Consider the following 19,813-nt stretch of genomic DNA (forward strand, 5'->3'; position numbering starts at 1 on the left):
GTTTTCCAAAGCTCATATATGAACAGTGTATTTAGTTTTCCCTGCATCCTTCACTGATTCCTTTCCTAAACATATTAATGTGTTGTCAAGAACCATCATATCAGTAATACTGAATTGTTCCAGTGCCTTACTGCAACAGTAAGATATAATGCAAAACAAATATAAATCTTAGTGAGGTACTAAAATAAGGGTCCACATCCTCCATATTTGTTAGTTGTTTACTACTTATGAAACTGGAAAATTAATACATCTCATAAGAACATTACATTTAGCATATATAATGTCCAGTGTAAATGCCACAGAACAGAGTCTGTGGTGAAAAAAGTGAAGTATATAAAATACTTCTATTAAATTTGTGTTTTGTTTGTGGTTTGAAAGCAATTTAGAAATTGTGTTTGGGATCAGAGGTCATCTATTTGTTTAGGAGTTTCTGGGTTGGTTGTTTTTGTTTTCCCAGTTGTTTGTCCTTCATTGCCTGCTTACCTAAAGATCAAGAAAAAGAGTATTTGGATTCAGCAGAGAAAAACTCGTCCACCTTCTCATGTTGGCATAACTTTATTCGTTTTCTGAATGGGCACACAAATTTTTGCTTTTCTGTTATAGGGATAATTTAGGCATGTTGGAGCACATAGTGTGACTGTTAAGTTCACTAACAGTTTCCAAGTATGCACACTTTCATGTATGCTAGAGTTGGAAATACATAAATGGTAAAGGCAGGAATTCAGCTCAAAGTTTGAGGAATAGGAGGAAATATGACATCTTTGTTGGTGTGTGTGGCTAATTCTCCACTAATCTTAACCAGTTCTGGTCATGGAATTTCAGCTAACTACACCAAGGATTAAAAGGACAAGCATTTTATTTTTTTCTTCTATTTGTTTATTTATTTAAATTGAAGATAAAGAAGACCAGCAGAAATAAAAAAAAACCAAAACAACAGCCCCCCCCCAACAAAATCCCCAAAAAACCCAAAAAAACACACAAGAAAAAAAGAAAGGGCAAAATAACCCCCAAACCCAAACAAAACCGAAACCCACAAACCACAACATTTTTTCCTGTTTTTTATTCCTACATGATGTATAAAATGAAGTTTATGGGTAATGACTGCTTGTTCTGTTTTTCATGTCTGTGTCATATTGACACAGGCCTGCTTATCCCTCCAGCTTTCTGTGCTGCAGGGCCCTTAGGCAAGGTCCTGGGAGAACTGAGTTTTGCCACAGACCAGTTCTTTTTGTGTGGCTCTTCCCCTTGACTTTGCTCTCCCTTCCTTTCTGTGACTGATGAAGAAGGAGGGAGATCAAGATGCAGTTTTGCTTCATATCACTGGTGAGATTTCCAGATACTGCCCTAGCAAGCAGAGGGAGAAAAGTGATCCCTCCAGTATTCTGTTACTGTATTTTTTCCCCAAAGAGTGACTTGGTTTAATATTTTTGTGTGTTTTTCATCTGTTCTTACAAACTCGACAGAGAAACTGCAATTTCTTACAAAGGTGCCAATCCAGCAAATACATGAACGCTTAGCTTTTGACTGGCTTGAGAGGATTGACTTCATAGACATAAATGAGGACAAATCCAAATACAATCCAATACAAACCCAAATCTGTGGAACTGGTGTTCTAAAATATAATTTGTTTTGATACAGCAAATAATTAATTTCTGTTTAATTACCACATGTTTTAAATTTCTATTTAAAGCCATGTGTCTTTTGATTCTTGAAGTATATGGAAAGCACTTAACATTTCTCTGATACGGTGATACTTTTTCCTTTCTTGCTATGGCTTTGCAATACAAACTTCCGTTATCTGTCTGTATAGGTAAAGATTTATTTCTGTACTTATTCTTTCTTACTGCAGCTGTCTAATGCTTTTTTCTCTTGATGTTTTGTACTACCTACTTTAAAGATCTCCCCAGAAGGCTCTGACAGAAAATGGACATATCTAAATGTTCCTGAAACAGATGGTGATACTGTGAGTTTTCCTGAACTGTCTGCTTAGCTTACTTTTAAGGTTTCTCTCTCTTTTTTTCCCCTTTTTTTGAAGACTACACCTGTGTGTCTTGCAACGTTCCTGTGTCTTAGGATTTACATAGCTACATATATTTTTGAGCAATTTCACTCAATGACTCAAAAGAAAACATGTGCCAGATTTCACAAATGCCTTTTGGCAATGTGAATATTGCTCTGGTTTTCTTTAAAAATATTTAGTTCTTTCTTAATTGTAATCTTCTGGAAGAGGAAATCCTCATAGCAATACTCTGCATGGTATGAGTGAAAAAAGAGATTGAGGGGTGATACGTTACTTTGCAGTGGAAAAATTTGTGGGATTATTGCTAAACTTTTTTGGCTTTAGGGAAGTTGCAGAAGTGCTGTCTATTGAATTTTGCTCATTCTTTTAGAATTGCTAATGAGAAGTAAGTGTCGCTTTAGACAAACATAGTTTTATACTGTCTCCATATATGGGAAGCTTCCTTACAACTTTTTCTGATGGTTCTGTCAGTAGTTGTCCTATGAGACTCAGTAAAAATTCGGTGAACAGCTGAGCCAAAGAGGTGATTTTTTTTCTGCTTGGAACTTATGTGAGCTTACAATTTATGTAGCCTGTCTGCTCTTCAGTTCATGCATGAATTACATGGTGGTGATTTAGATTTAGTCATGTTCATAAATAGGTTTGAGTCCTGCATGGAAAAACATCAACTGTCTAGACATTAATTCTAGTTCTTATTCCCATTTACATCAAATAGTGATATTTCTGTTCTATGGTATATCTGTTTTCACAGCAAGTCCTAACAAGTGTGATAATATTGCAAGGCTGTTTCTATGAAAAAAAGCAGATTCTTGAAAAGACTAATTCGTTTAAGCCTCTAAGTCCTTTTTCTCTCCCCCTCCAGACTAGCATTAACAGCATGCTGAGTGTATATAGTGAAACTGGTGACTATGGCAACGTGAAGGTCAGTGGTGAAATCCTTCTCAACATCAACTACAGCTACAAAACAGGTGCCCTCAACATCCTGGTGAAAAGTTGTAGAAACCTGGCTGTTGCAGATGAAAAGAAACAAAGGACCGATCCGTAAGCACAGAGAACTGTTTCCTTAAGCTCTGCTAGGACTACTGCACACACTGTAGTCTGGGGTTGTAATATGAGCCTAAGAATTCATAGGATCCAGTTGCTACAAGCACCATTCTGATGATGGATGGTTTGGGATTCCCTGTGGGAAATGCATTTTCAATATGTTTCTTAAGGCAACATATGCCTGTTCTGGTGAAACAATAAGATTACTTAAATTATTAACCTGTTTGATAGTAAAAGGGCAAAAAATGTGAAGGATTGGGGTGGCTGAATTGTTTTCTTCTAGAATAAAAACTAAAGTATATGAGAGGAATGATGGTTTGGAGGGAGAGAGGGATAAAGATAACTTTGGTTTCATGCACCCATAGATTCACTTTGTAAGGACCATGTTTTCTGAGCTTCTCATTGTAGTTCTCAGTATGATAAGTAAAATTTCTCCTCAGAAAATAATAATCAGTGTCTCTAATCATGTATAATGCTGTAGTATGCAAGGTAAGAAATGTTTCGTTCTCTTTTATCATGTTGTCATACGTAACCAGTCAGTAATCATATGCTACATAAAGCAAAGTGTTAGGAAAGCTTTCCGCATTTCTGAGAATGAGTAAAGTAATTTAACTGTCTTCAGTTATTCTGATCCTATCTGACTAACATTTCTATGTTTTTAGATAAAGACTATATCTTTCTATGTTTCATACATTCTCTGTTACATGCATACATTGTTTAGACTGCAAGAACTAATTTCCTTGCATGTGTTGCTGATGCAGCAATGTCAGTGCTTTGCTCAAACTGGTCTTTTCGATTCCTTTCTAATAATTTCCTACTTGATCTGCAGATATGTCAAAGCGTACCTTTTGCCTGATAAGTCCCGCCAAAGTAAACGCAAGACCAAAATTAAAAGTAACAGCACCAATCCAGAATTTAATGAAACACTGAAGGTGAGAACAGTGTCTCTCTCTCAAGCTGTAATGAATGTTCCACTTGTGCTTACAGGCATTTTCTATATGTGTTCCAGTACGGGGATTAGAATCTGGGAGAGATACCTCAAAAGGAAAGGTATTTAAGCAAACACATCTAGCAATCCTATGAGTTGTAATTCCTGGCTTTCAGCATTGAGGAAGTGTTTTTGTTGGTTCTCCCCATTATGGGTGAAACTTCTATTAGTTTCCACAGATTTCCTTCAAAACTGTTGATGTTCCCATTGAACCTGAGCTCAGAGTTGCTAAAAGCACCTTAATGATTTTGTGCACCCTAAGTTAGCAACTGATGCTGAAGTAAAACTAGCTTAAAACTTCCCATCTAACTGGTTTTGAAGAGACAACAAACGCAGTAAGATCTGAATTCCTCTGGAGGCTCCAATTTATTTTTAAAGCAGAATTGATTTTGGTAAGAAAATGCCAACAGTGGCTTCACTACTGCCTTCCTAAAAGGCTATGGTGAAGTTCATTTTCTGTTGCAAAAGGCAATGACGGATTACTTCCTTGAGAACTGGTGGCATGCAATGTCCCAGGCTCTTTCCTTCCTTAACTTTTACCCATGTCCACTACAGAGGCAGAACTATTTTGAGCTCTTCACAAGCTGATCATTCATCTCCTTGGCTCTGTGGTGCAGGTGGGAACGGCAGAGTTTCTGCCCAGTTCACTGCCTGTTCAGCACCTGAACCACAAGGCTTCTGGTGATTCCCCTTCCTGTCAATAGATGAGAGTTATCTCAGCTGGCAGTCATGAGGCTTTAGTTTGTCCTGACTTTTTTTGCTCCCCCAATTTCAGTGATGTTTTAAATAAGTTTCTTAGATGCTCCCTGGCCAGTATACTTGGCTTAACCTGGTTACAAAATCATTTTGCAGACACATACACTTGGTCTGGCCAGACTGTGTGCCAAGGGAGAGTCTCTTGTACAGCCCCATTTTTAAATGGTTTATAGTAAAGTTCACACTTGCCTGAACTAGGTTAAAAAAAAAAAAAAAAAGAAGTGTTAGACTCTATTTAGCAACAAACATAGCACTAAACATGTTTGCTGGTAGGGAACTTGGTGAGTATAGGACCTAGCAGTTTGCTAAACATGTGAATTGCACCAAAGAGGGCTTACTTGAATTGTGGGTACGTAAGCAAGGGCTACATCTGTTCATCCCAACTGTAACTACTGTTAAAAGTAAAATAGAATTAAAACAATTAAATCTGTCTGTATCTGCCCTCTTTCCATTGTTGCTGAATATGACATCTCTCACAGTGGAACTGTTGGCATTTAGATTAAGCATTATAGACATATCTATACATGGCTTGCCAACTGACTTGACTGTTTCAGCTTTTGGAGAATATGTGTCTGTGTCCAGATGTTGTTCCTAATGCAAAAGAGAAGACATCTGGGTCTCTTCAGCTAACACCAAGAGAAGGGTGAATTTCAGGGAATTAATACACCTTTTGCTAAAAGCATATTATGCAGAGCTAGAATTCCAGATGTTTATAATTTTCTGTGTATTTGCTAGAATATGATTTTTTTCAGAGGAGGTTTTTAATAGCTCTCGAAACCAACAACAGTTACAAAGACTGCTATGCTTGGTGTATGCTCTGCAGATGCAGTTTTACTTCGTTTTGGAACAATTTTTCATGTTACAAAAGTACAATTGAAAAGGAGAGGATACTATTTGTAAAAAGTTGTGTACAGCAGACTGTCTTTGTAGAGATGAAAGAATCAGTGGGGTTTCTTCTTATAAATTAAACTTTAATATTGATCTACTGCTTTTATATAACCTTATCAGTAATTAACAGGATCATAGTTATACACATCATAATTTACTTTATAATTATAAATACCCAGTAAGTAATACAGAAAAAAACACAGTCATGATAGTAACATTAACAACCATAGGATGCATACTGCAAAGAAAATAGATTTAACATTTGCATTATGAGCTTTCTGGCTACATCGATCTTGTTTGCAAAGAAAACCTCTCTTTCATGCTTCATTTGTTAGCTGCTGTGGGCTTCATGAAATTGAGCTAGAGTTGTAAAAGGCTCCATGGAAACTATTATTTCTGCTTATTCTGAGAGTTTCTTTTTCTCTTGGTAGTATGTCATCAGTCACACACAGCTAGAAACCAGGACCCTGCAGCTTTCTGTCTGGCACTATGACAGATTTGGACGCAACAGCTTCCTTGGGGAGGTGGAAATTCCATTTGATTCTTGGAACTTTGAAAATCAGGGAGATGAGTGGTTTGCTCTCCAGCCCAAGGTAAAGGATTCCAGCGGCCGGTGAAAGTGCTGCAAAGCAAATTTAGCAAGACTTCATTATTTTTCCTTTGGAATGTGTTTATAGAATGGGACATTATGAGTTTCTAATATGGCAATAAAAACATTATCTTTGTTCTTTATTCAACCAAAACACACTGGTTTTAAAGTTTGCATAAAATCTTTACACATGATTGGCTACTTAAAAGGTGGTTTTTTGTTTGTTTTATAACTAAACTGTAAGTTCTTTTTGGTAACAAACCACAGCAGAGACATGACCTAGTAAAGAAATTAATTTTTAAAAATAGCATATAAAACTTTTCTACCACTCCCCCCTATCCAATCCTTAACAGTTTATTAAAGAAACAGACCTTTTTTGTTTCTGGTCAAAGTGCTTTACACCTTTCAGCTGTGACAAAATGACTTCTCAATCTCTTATTCATCTTAACTAGGAAGGTACAAGATAAGGCTTATCAACAAGCAAATCAATAGGATGATTTCTGTGTCTAGGGTACTCCCTGCTTTGACAAAGGTGTGGTCTCCTCTTTAAACACACACCTTGCACTTTATAAGTGGCAAAGATCCTTCCCAGTTTCCTAGTTCAGCTTTGTTAATAAGGGTGACCACCAGCTCTTCCTTTGTGGTCCAAACAAGGTGAGACCTGAAAGAGAAAGTGGATAATGATTGCAAACATGTTTCAGTCAGCACTGTGTCCAGGCCAGGATGCCATCCTCCTCACAAGCTTGCTTCATGTAAGTTACTTTTTGTTGGGTCTGCTCTTGAACTGGAAAAAATGTCTACTACATCGCTGTCATAGCTCTGACTGGTGTCAGATGTTGCTCTTATTTAGTACCCACCCGTCCACAACAATAAGATACGCATCTAGTATTTGTTTTGCTTCCAGTTAATATGCAATGTTGGTCTGAAATTGAGCTGCTTACCATGTAGCAGACTCTATCATTTTATTTCAGTCTCAGGATTTGTGTGTGTATGGGTGGTTTCTTTTAATCCTAACAGAGAAAAAAAATCTGACAGCCATGAAAGTCTCCTCCTCAGGAAAAAAATGAGGTGCTAAACATTTCAGCCATTCCAGCTGGAAGGTGTTGTCTGGTTACTTCCAAATGCATTAAAAGTGTTTTAAATTTAGTTCTTTTTTACCAAAGAAAACAAACACCGAATTGGTCTTGACTGTCTCCTAAGTTAGAAATAATGTTTCTAAACTTAAAACACTGCTAAGATTTTTGATCAACAAAGATAATATTTTTAAAAAATATCAGTTATTGTGTTTTGAGTTAAAAAAAAAAACCCACGGATTAATACACATGCACATTACATGGTGTTCTCCCGTATGAACTGCCTGATAGAGACAGGAATGGCAGTCAAACATTTCCCAGATTATATTACAGCACTTTATTTGTTCTGTCATGAATCATTTAGCTGCTTTAGTGAAAAGGTTGGAGACATTAAGACCTATTTCTTCTATGAGCATTGGATGTCTGTTTTCAAGAGAAGTGTGTTTAAATTGGAAAAAGAAGAGAAAATACTTCTGTGGTTAAAGAGGGGGTAAAGTAGGGTTTGGAGGGGGGAGAGGGGGAGAGGATGACAAATTCTAACTGATCTAAGAACTTATACTATCACTTGTCCACAAGTAGAACAGAAAAAAAAAGCCTTGCTGCCTTTATAGGAAATCTGATCCTAAACTTGCACAGTTTAGACCGTAAGTGAGCTGCCTGACTGGCAAGATTTAGATATTGTGGAAATTATTCCACAGTCATTTACTACAGGTTTTCTTTTATCCTTTATTGTAGCAACTGGCATCAGACACTGGTGGGGAGAGGACAGTTTTTCTTCAGAGTCAGCACAGGAACGCCTGTTGCTGTTAAAGTGCTTCAAAGTCACAAAAGGGCAGTGTTGTTATCACTAAAATTGCTTTTTTCCCTGTCCCATGCTTGCGTACAGGCTTAGCCCCACTAACCATGCTTAATGCCTTAGCCTGGAATCTATGGTATGGTGTGCCTACTCTACATATCAGCATATGTATTTCTGGTGCAGGCATTTTGTTTCTGTTTTCTCTTAATAGAATTTAGCCCTTCCTGGGAAGTCAGGAATCAAGCTGAATGCATCTTGGAGACATACTGCCACAGATCAGACATCTGTCTATAAGCATACTTTAAAGGCTTGTATGGTGCCTTGGCATGCGTCTCAAGGATCCTCTCCCTTTATACATGTGCTTTGTCCATATTAAGATATATTATTTGTACCCAAACCTAATCACTGAAGCATGTACAGAAATGCATCAGAGTAGTCCCACGTCCATTAGTGGACATCACTGAGCAAGGTTAGGGTATGCTGAAGTTTTTCATAGACCGGATCTCTAATGCAAATATACGAGACTTCTGGTTTTCACTGCAATTGGTTTTTTTAGAAGTCAGTTTGGGCTGCTGTAACATGTTCTTTCTGTGTTGCATCTATTTATAACATGTAGTTTCCCACTTCTTATAATGGGAATCGGAATTCAGCATATGTCAGTGAAGACCTAATGTTCTTATAACAGGGATGCTCTGAAGAGCACTGAATGCATTCTTTCTGGGCAAGTTTCTAATACTTACAAAACAAAAAGATGCAGAAATAGTAGTTGTGTAGAAAAGAACACTGGGAATAACAGTTTTCAAGAAATTCTTATATTTCAGAGCTGAACTCTGCTTTTTTCCCTTGCCTTCATTCCCCACGCCTCTATTCCAAAAGTGACTCAGGAGTGACTCCTCTGAAACACATGAAATTAATTACAGTTTAAAATCTTCATTGAGGGAGACAAGAGCTGAATGTCATCTTGTCATCTTAAATTAGCTACAGTTTATATGTCCAGACATAAGTTTAAGGGTTTTTTTCTGTTTGTTTGCTTCAGTTATTCATGCTAGGTACCTCTCACCTCTATATGTTTACTGGACAATGTGTAATGCCCCTTGGCTTTACTCTTTTGAGAGTTTGCATTCCCTAGCTCAGAAAGTTTTCTAAAATGTGATTGCATTCAATCTGGAGTGCCTAATTATCTGAAAATGGGCTGACATGTCTTGATATGTCTAAGAAGTGATTCAAACACTATGTTGGTACAATAAAATTAAACTTAAAAGAAGGTGAATGATTGACCTTATCTGGATTTCTGGTTGGTTGGTTTGTTTTTTTTCTTTTCAGATGGAGGTTGTGACAGATGTTGGGCTTCAATATAAAGGAGAACTGACAGTAGTTCTACGTTACATTCCCCCAGACAGAAACCTAATGCTTCCTCTAGGGCAGTTTCAAGGTAAAACTGTCAGTGGCTGCATGATTACATCACTCTGAGTGTTAAAAATCCTCATCTAGGGTGAAGTAATGGTACTAGTGAAGATTGAAATCATACTTAAATATGCGTGTTGTCTTTGTCTGTAGAAATTTTGAACCATATGTTTGTCCTGCTCCATCCTCTTCTCTTACATTGCACTTAAGGAGAGAGAAGTGGAGTGTGCAGTCTAGTGTCAGTGCACGACTGTGACCTAATTAAAAAAAAAAAAAAGATGCATTAGATAACACGATTGAAGGCACCCACATAGAAATAAGTTGTCTGCATCATAGTCTGTGGGTTCTTTGTTCAGCTAGTTATACACGATGTCTACCTGATCAAAGTAATAGACTTCACTCACTTCTTCATGCTGAATTGTCCTTAAGCTTACCTGTCTTCGCTTTTATTTTTTTTACCCTCTCTTCCCTTTTTTCACACTACTTTACCTCTGCTCAGTGTTACAGTATTACTGCTGTAGTTCAGTCCTGTGAAATACTATTTGAATTCTTTAGGGTAAGCCATTTTCATCACCAATGAACAGGGGAAAATAGTTAGTAATACTATTGTTAGTAACTGAGTGTATGTGATGTGGATATACCAGACACGGGTATATCACTGTCTTAATGACAGTACTGCTTGTTAGTATTAAGATTTGACAGATATATTAGACTTCTTTCCTTTCTTTCTTCTTTTTTTTTTTTTTTTTTTGACAGATGACATTCGCTCTACTATCAGTAATTCCAGGGTTTTCTCTCTTAAAAGCTGATTGCTGTCTGAAAAAAAAACAGTTATACACTATCTGCATTTTTTTAAATCAGTACATTTTAACATCACTCCTGATCTTCAACAAGGCAAAGTGCAGGGTTCTGTGTCTGGGTCAGGGCAACCCCCGCTATCAATAAAGGCTGGGGCCTGAAGGGATTGAATATCCCTGAGGAGAAGGACTTGGGGGTACTGGTGGATGAAAGGTTGGACATGAGCTGGCAATGTGTGCTTGCAGCCCAGGAGGCCAGTCGTATCTTGAGCTGCATCCAAAGGAACATGGCCAGCAGGTTGAGGGAGCTGATTCTCCCCCCCTGCTCTGGTGGTACCTGGAGTACTCCATCCAGTTCTGGGGTCCTCAGTAAAGGAAAGACATGGACCTGTTGGAGAGGGTCCAGAGAAGAGCTACCAAAATGATCTTTCTTGTAGGCCCCTTTTAAGAACTGAAAGGCCTCAATAAGGTCTTCCTGGAGTCTTTTCTTCTCCAGGCTGAACAAGCACAACTCTCTCAGCCTTTCCTCATAGGAGAGGTGCTTCAGCCCTCTGATCATTTTGTAGCCCTTCTCTGGATCCTTTCCAACAGGTCCATGTGTCGATAAGCTCTTGGAATCTGCAGCAGCAGCAAGTACATGTGTCCTCATGCTTCTGTTCAAAAGCATGCTAGGGGGCACTGGGTTCTTTGTGTGGTCTCTAAGGAGCAGTGCGTCCTTACACATTGCATACATATGGTATATTTCAGCATTTTAAGCTCTGAAAAAGAGTTTTCATACCTTGATTGTGGTATGTCTTAATATCAGTGGTGGCAGTGGATTCTGAAAAGAGGGTGGGACTTACAGGGCATGCAGTTCTTTGTGTTCAACATAGTGATCCACAAAGACTTATATTTGGACACATAGGGCACCCTGTTGTGTCCAACAAGGACTAGCTACTTACGTGGTCAAGTTCTTTAGCACATATGGAATGATTTGTCTGCCCTGCCATAGAGATAAGCAGAATATCTTCGAAAAGAATAGTTTAATTCCGTTGCAGTAAATGATAAAAAAAAATTTAGGAAGTCAGTTTATGCTTCCAAATCAGTCTTGCAGTGTATATATAATTTCTGATGATGGTGTTTCAACTCTGTTCTATATATAGGAAAGAAGAGCTTTAAAAAAGGAAAAAAGGGAGACTCTCACATGCCATCTGGAGGTATATTAGAAGTCCTCATCAAAGAAGCAAAGAATTTAACAGCAGTGAAATCAGGAGGCACATCTGACACATTTGTGAAAGGGTCTGTGGTTTTGTCTCTGTTTTTTTAATGGCTGCACTGAATTGTATTTTGTCCGACCCAATTTTTTTCAGTATATCTGTGTATGGAGTGTCAGTCTTGAAAAGCAGCTGGCACCTTGAAATGGTATGCTGAAGAGAAGGATGCTGTGGAGTAAGGGCAGAGAGGTACGAATTGTCCCAGTGGTTAAATACAAAAGTATTCTGTCAAAGAAACAGAACCATTCATACATAAGTATCCAGTGTGCTAATGTGCATGCTGTTACAGAATATAACATTTGATAGAAGAAAAACACTTCCAATGAGCTGCAGAGAGAGGTAGGTGAATATTTATCGCTCCTAGAGGCAAGAAGTTGTAAATTAGGGCTCTTACACTGGAGGTGATACCTACTCTGACAGTGATGTTTACAGTTTCAGAAAATTGAAACATTACATATTTTATACTAAGAGGAATGGCTAAACTATATCCTGAATATGAAACTTATTTTCAGGAAGATGTAAGTCTGTTTGGATTTCTTGTAAAACTGCAAATAGCACCTCTAAAACCTGGCATGCTCCATCCAGGTGAGGTTGTTTCTAACGGACGTCGGCTGAAACACAAAGAGAAAACTCATTATGTGAGTGAGGAAATCCTGTTTTGATTCAAGTAAAAATGCTCAATGAGAAAAGATTTTTTTCTCTCATACTATAAATAGTTTTGGGTTTCAGTGATTTCCCCCCTCCCTCCCCGTAATGCTTAATTGGGAAAGCTCTTTGGCATGTAGCGCGGTGTCAAGGAGCACATTTAAAGTCTATCACTGACTTCAAATGTAGCATCTTAAACCTGTGTCTTCTTAACATTTAATATTCTTTCACAAAAGATGTTTAAAAAATTCTGCTCTGCGGACTTTCAGGTTTCATTTTAAAGATAAATAATTCTGAAAAATGTAAGGTCTGTGCCATTTGTATGCCTGTGGGCATGTGGGTACATTAAAAAAATACATAGTTATCTGTTAGAAATGCTACATTTAAGATGGCTTGAAACATTTTTCTTTGCCATTTTTTGCTCTCAATGCTAGCTTTCTGAATTGCTGATTTTTAGATATGTTCTTGTTCACTAGTAATGGTTTGAGTGTTATTACTTAAATGGGGAATATAGAAAACATCCTGGCTTTAATTTCTTGGTGGAGCTGAGAATTTATCATGCTCTTGTAGCATGCTTCAAACTATCATTAAGCTCATAGACTTCACGCAGAATAAGTTTGAGCTATTCTTCCTATGTATCTGTTCTCCCTTGCCATCCCTCTCTTTTTTTATATGTGTGAAGACATTTACTGAAACTAGACTGAAACTAGACTGTCTGATCGCATTATGGCTTATTTCCACCTGCAGCTTGCAACAGACTTTAGGGGGGAAATGTCAAAGCCTTTTTACATTAGCAGTAGCAATGTGTTTCCAATAATTCTCTGGACTGTCTTTAGTTAGTGGTGTCTGCTGTTGCTGACATGGATTATTCAGTAGAGTGGAACACAAGTCTGTTTTCCTAAGACTATTGTTCTGTTACTTGTCATGGGAAAATTCATAATCAAGTTACCATGAAGCAGTTGAGGTGCTGCAGCAGTCTAATCTGGACTGTCAGTTTGAGGTAATTTGACATAGATAAGCCCATAGTTATCCCGCTGCTGTAAACTAGCTCATACTTACTGTCAAGGAAAAGTTTGCACAAGAATCCTGATTGATGTCTAGTGATATAATTTGTTTGTGTGCCTGTCCCTTTAGTATTTATGTGCAACCAACCACATAGTTATTTGTTTCACTTTGCTAAAGGGGGAAGAGGCACAGACTATGGAAATTTGTAGAGAACTCTGATTTTCAACTACAGTGTTAAGTTCTTTTAGTTTTACTAAAGGAATTGTCCACTGAAAGTAAAATGTGAAGAGCTTGTCAGGCTTCATAGCATTTGTGTTTCTGCACCCAATAGGGCTTTAGGCAACAAAAAAATAATGATGCTAGCCAGGTGAACTTCCTTCTTTAGCAGTCATGTCCATTTCTTTGTGGACTATCTCCTGTCCTGCTATGAGGGGGATACTGGACAAGTTGACTCCAGAGGCCCCTTCTAGCCAACGTTTTTATAATTCTATCTGTATTTAGCCTCACTGAAATATGTTTGTAGTTAAGACCCAAGACATGGGGCAAGGAGACCTAATTCGAGTAATTCCATTTTCTGCTGGTGATAACTGACATTTTAACTATAAGAACAAATGGAGCACAAATGCAAAATAAGTACTTCAGGTGCTTAATTTATGCCTGATGTAATAACAGTGGGAGATGGGGTACTGATCCCATTTGAGCCTCTACCTGATTGTAATTCCTTGTGAATATTATGTGACAGCGTATCAACATACTCAATTTCCCTTTTCTGTATCTCCCAGATACCTGCTCCCAGATGACAGCAAAGCTACAAAACACAAAACTCCCATAATAAAGAAGAGCGTGAACCCCCAGTGGAATCATACCTTTGCTTTCAGTGGCTTGAATTCAAGGGATATACATAATGTCTGCTTAGAATTGACTGTATGGGACAAGGAATCACTGTCCAGTAATATTTTTCTGGGAGGTGTCCGTTTAAGCACTGGAAATGGTAAGGTCCCATCTGAATCATGATTGCTTTTCTTATTCTGCTCTCCTTCCTCACCCGTGTGATTCACATATATGAAGGATGGAAATGTTACCATATGTATGGAAAGTATATCAGAACTTGCAGAAATTGGAAAGAGAGAGAAGGCAACATGCAACCTGTAGATGATTTAGTTCTTTCCTCCATTGAGAGAGATGCAAAAATTTGGTTCTGGTTGTACTTCTGTGCAGTCTAGAAGAACTATGAAGACTTTGGAAGTGTTTCTTAGCATCCCAGTGAGAAAGAGACTACTTTTGTCCAGCAGCAGCCTTTCTCCTGACAGTGGTGTGATCTGGAAGTAGTGTGAATCCATTCCTCCTCTGTTAGGAGGATGTTGTTGTGGTGCAGAGTGGGGAGGTTTATGTTCATCTTTCCATGCACCACAAAGGAGTTTAATGACAAACTGGTGCTCTCCAGGAGCTACCTGTTTCCAGTATAACTCCATGTAAGGTGATAAAGTGTAAAGTGTATACAGCATAAAGTGCTTGTCATCTTTCTCGTATGCTGTTGGAGCAAATAAGCAAGGATATTAAATACTTACTAATATGGCAAAATGCCTTGTGTTTTTATAATTGCCAGGTGTAAGTAATGGCAAGGAGGTTGACTGGATGGACTCCCAAGGGGAAGAGCAGCATCTCTGGCAGAAGATGATTGACAGTCCGGGAGCTCCTGTGGAGGGAATATTAATGCTAAGATCAAGCATGGGAAAACGGAGGCTCTGAAAGACTTGAACTACTGAGGGGTACCACAGGTACTCCCAACTTCAGTGGTGTTCAGGCTCTTGTCATTTTGCCCATTTGAAAGTGGAGAAGGGTTGTATGCTTTGCCTTAGATATTAAGGCTCTGAGATTGTAATGCATTCTGCACTTTCATGTGCATGTTTTTAACCTAGGCTTCTTGTATGGATTATGTTTCTCCTGAAGCCAGTGAGAATTTGACCTTGTACAGAGATCAAACCAGCTTCCTCTATCCCTTCTGGTGACTGGTGTGCAGTGGATGAACACCTCTGCCTGTGAGGGGCATAGAGTGAGCAAATTCTCTAGTGTGTCATTTAGCAAGTGATGCCTGGTTTACATATCTCTTTCTGGGTCAAAGATGGCCTAGAAGATAGCAGTGATAACTGTACAAGCAGATTCAGAGTGAGTCTGTGCTTTGGTATTTCAAAGAGAAGAAGCCATAATGTTATGAAGTGTAACAACGTTTCTTTACGTTTGCTTGCTGGGCTGTGCAGCGCGCAGGATGGCAGGCTTGGAACCAAGCAGCCTACCAAGGCAGGCCAATGCATTGAGTTGCACACTAGAAATAGGCAGTAGGTGAGCTGGTGTACAGTGTTGGTGTTTAGGCATTGTCTGGGTTACTTTAATGCACTGTATAAAAGGCAGACTTGGTTCAACATACTCAAAGAGCCTCTAATGAAAATAAATCATATCAAATCCCTAGTTTCCAGAACTGCATGGTATTACTGTGTTTCATTTGGTTAACAGCTCTAGCTAAGATCTTCTGAATGCAGTTGAACAGAAAGAATATGTTCACATGAGCGTCCCCATCTGATAACGTTGCTAAGATGAGACACATACTGGATTTGGACATAGAAAGCTAAAACCTTGATTCAACAGATTGTGTAGTAAAGTGTCATGATTAAAGTACATGCCAGAATGATTTGCACAACTTTGGAATTTTCTCTGAATGGGCTGGGATCCCATTCAGGTGTGCCTATGCGTGCTAATTACTAACCAGAGTAGGACTTTTTTTCTCCTGAACATTCCCTGTGAGTTAACAGTGGATTTAATGATAAGAGCAGGTTTTGGCCAATTCAGTCATTAATCTTATTAACTGTGACAACTGCTCAACAGTAATTTTGCCATTTCGTTTCGTAAAGTGATTTTACACCTAATTAGATCCCTCATCCTTTGGCGACTTATGCAGGTCACATGTGAAGAGCATGATGTTTTGAAAAGCTGTTGTGTGGGCTACTCCTACCATAATGAAATAGAATTATAAGCTTTTTCCAAGAACAGCACATTTCTGATTGCGAGATTGGGTAATAATATAATTGCATGGCATGTGATTGCTTAGGGTATAAGACAAAGGAAGATCAGTAAACTGAGTAAACAATATATCTACTGAGTTTTCCAGAATTAGAACACAGTTTCTTATTTGAACTGCTAAATTTATCTATAGCAAGTCTTACCTTTTTAATTATTTTTTTCCAAAATGTTTTATTTTTGGAAGCAATATAGTATAATAATAATGAAACAAACTGAAATATATGGGAACATAATCCTTACATAAATTACTGAAAAAAAACAAACTTTCAAAGAATTTATTATTCTATGTAGATTGAAACAACAGTATCCAAAGATTTCAGTGAAGAATAAAGACCATAAGATCTAACTTGTTTGAGAGATACCTCTGTTGTTCTTCACAATCCAGAAACTGCAAGTAATCTAGATTGAACAACAGAATATGAACTGATAGCTAAGTAACTACAGCTGGAAATTTTGACATCTGTAGCTGTCCTTGTGTATAATTATGTACATGCATTTAGAACTGAATGCAAAACCTTAACATTTAATGTCCATTCCTTTTCCTTTTGTTTTTTTCCTTTGGATTTTTCGTAGTGGTTTTGGTTTGAATGGCTTGAAACTGCAGGGAAGTTTACAAGCAGTCTCTTAAAATCCTAATATTATTAGGTAAAAGAAAAAAATTGTTAAAAATAATATCTTAGTTTTATTAAACCAATTAGTTTAATTATTAGTATTTTCTGTTACAGTTCTGATGAGACTTTAAAAAGTCATTGGAAGTACTGCTTTCCCAGTTTGAGACCCATCATTTTCAGAAATTACCAAGTCATCTTTGAAAATAGCATTCCCTTACAGAATCTCAGTTTGGCAACCAAAAGTCAGTAGTTGCTCAAGAAAACTGACTTCAGTTTAATTCTTTATTCTTCATTTTCTTCTGAAGCCCTGCTCAAACTGGGCAGTGAAGCAAATCTAGTCTTGTTTTAACTGGTTTTGCATTTTATGTTGCAGATGCTGTGAGCTGATAAATTAAAGCACAAATATCAAGAACATACATTTTATGACCTTTTTCTTATCATAATAGTCTGTCTTTAAGTATTAGGGTGGTTTGGTTTGGTTTTGTTTTTTTGTATCAGCATTCCCCAAAGTGAAACTAAACCTAACTTTTGGCACTTAAACTACCTCTCTAACAGAATCTGAGTTGTCTTGGCTGTTTATACTACAAACCTGCATTTATTTTGAGAATTCCAGCTAGGCTTGTAGAGGAACACTGGGCAGTTGCATGGTTTGATTTTGTGTCATTTTGATGGTGAAAATGGGAAAAATAAGAAGAACAAAAAAATCTCCAAGTTGGACCCCAAAACAAACACCGTTTTCTTTTGCCAAATCGAAAGCCTTAAAATAACTTTGAACTGAACTAAAACTTTTACATGGAGTACAAGAGCTTGTCTAATTTTTGAATGGTATTTTCTAATCTTCTAAGCATGAACATTTTAACTAAATGAAGTCTTACTTTGAAAGGAAAAAGCCTGTGCTTTACTACTTCAAATTTGCCCATTTTGGTCCTATGGTAGAGTTTGTGATGAATGGGCTCATTTGGGAAGCCTCAGTCAGCTCATTTGCTGAGTTCTGCCTTTTCCTTCCAAAGGGCCAACATTTCATTCTGAGCCTGCACCTGAAATTATAGGCTGGGCTACAAATAGACTATAGATGTGAACTGCAGTTCAGCATATGAGATGAATCATTTTACCTGGAAAGTAATTTTGGCCAAGGCAGTGGTGGTTGCCATAGGTGGGATTTGGAGTAGTCCAGTGAGATTACCTCCTAGGTTAGCAATGACAATTTCATATTATGGTAGCATATAATATGTATTGTACTCTCTGCCTTAAGTGAGCCTTGGAGAGATGATGCGCATTATATAAACACAAGCAATTTGGAAAGCTTTGTTTATCTGTGATGTTATTGGCACATTTATAGGAAGCGTTTGATTTGTGGGAAAAGTCACATTTAATTATATCTCTTACATCTTTGTTCTCTTCCTTTACAAAAATGATTCATGGTTTGGAAAAAGCACAAGATGATTAACTGCAGATGTGATTTCTTGTTTCCCAGATATTTGAATTAATTGCCTATAATTGTGAGTCATCATGTACTGTGTGTTACCAGGCTGAACAAAAAGACAGAAAGCCAGGAATTAGGCTAAAGCCTTCCTTTAGTATGTATGTATGTTTATGCTATTGAATGTGGACGAATGGTTCAGTCAAGGCTAACTTCTAGGAGAAAATAGCCACAATTTTAGCATTGATTCATAAACTCGTGCCCTGAGCTGATGTTTCTAAAGTATTTTTCCACACGGACTTGAATAATTGAAGATGTGTCAGTGGAGAAGCAATCTTCCCTACAGTGGTTTTTGAAAGTGTGTTGCACAATGCATTTTACTCTGATACATGTTTTTCTAGCAAGGTAACTACATGGCTTTCATCACTATCTTTTCCCCTTGTGATCCAATTTTGAGGGTTTGAGGCATTACAGTGGAGTAAAAGTGCAGCTTTTGCTGTAAAAAGTCAAGTGGGGCCAGTAAATATATATTTAGACAGTGTGGTTATGGCCAGTATCCATCAAAAAGAGCTGATGCTGAGGGCTCTCCAAGCCCTGCCATCAAACTTTGGTATCCAGCCCTGTGCTCCAGATGTTCCTCTGCTGAGTTTGTCAGCTTTATGGGGACTTTAGGCTTCTAAATGTTGATGCTCTTGCTTGCATGCTTAGATGTCAAAAGCAGGCTAAAATAGGTTTGAAATGGCCTCCCCATCTCGTCCACCTCCATTGTGTTATGTTTGAGTGAGGGTGGGAGGAAAGCTAAGACAATTCTGAGGGACACTTGCCATCCTTCCTTGAATGCCTTTTACATGCCACATTTTGATCTTTCTTTCCCAGCTGGATGCTTTAGCAGATGTTTTAAGAGCAAAGGCATTGGGATGGTGAGTATGTTTTGATCATGGTACATTAGGCTAGAAGCCTGTTCTTCTGTGCCTCTTTCAGTGCAAGTTATGCTAAGGTAGCATCAAAGAAGCATTTTTATGTATTAAAGTTTTACTTTTCCTGCCTAGTTAGGCCCTGCCAAGTGCAATTATTCTAAGTTGTGTTCTGCAAAATATCACCTAAACTATAACAGCAGAGCAGGCATTGAGCATCCACTGGTGCTAATTGAAATGGAAAGGTAAAAGGAGGGTTGCATCTAGACTGGCATAATTCTGGCTTCTTGAGGAGCATGCATGTTGCCCAGCTTCAGGCATGTAAATTTTGCAGTTTGATCTGTAACATCAAGGAAGAGAAAGGCTGCTTGGAACTCCTACACCTTTGGAAAAGAGCCGAGAGTCCTATTTCCACAGCTGTCTTGTTTGTGGATACAAGATAGTAAGGGTTGTACTTGAATCTTTGCAAGGGTGTCTCTCTTCCCTTCATCCCTCCCTTCAGTTCAGCAACCCTCACCAGAATGTTCTACCTGAA

The 19,813-nt window shown here is 38.1% G+C and overlaps 1 protein-coding gene across 1 annotated transcript in view; it reads left to right on the forward strand.

Annotated features, from left to right (window-relative positions):
- SYTL5 (synaptotagmin-like 5) overlaps positions 1–15,007 on the forward strand; it is a gene marked incomplete at its 5' end in the record, with an annotated part of 31,387 nt that extends 16,380 nt beyond the window's left edge. The window contains 8 exons of the mRNA XM_010015856.1: positions 1,898–1,963; positions 2,883–3,061; positions 3,894–3,996; positions 6,128–6,289; positions 9,478–9,586; positions 11,498–11,633; positions 14,041–14,249; positions 14,865–15,007. Of these exons, the coding sequence (XP_010014158.1) occupies positions 1,898–1,963; positions 2,883–3,061; positions 3,894–3,996; positions 6,128–6,289; positions 9,478–9,586; positions 11,498–11,633; positions 14,041–14,249; positions 14,865–15,007 (1,107 nt within the window). The remainder of the gene's footprint in view (positions 1–1,897; positions 1,964–2,882; positions 3,062–3,893; positions 3,997–6,127; positions 6,290–9,477; positions 9,587–11,497; positions 11,634–14,040; positions 14,250–14,864) is intronic.
- Positions 15,008–19,813: the final 4,806 nt, after the last annotated feature.

This window comes from Nestor notabilis, unplaced genomic scaffold (assembly GCF_000696875.1).
Source record: "Nestor notabilis isolate BGI_N333 unplaced genomic scaffold, ASM69687v1 scaffold5816, whole genome shotgun sequence".
In the NCBI taxonomy this organism is placed as follows: Eukaryota; Metazoa; Chordata; class Aves; order Psittaciformes; family Psittacidae; genus Nestor; species Nestor notabilis.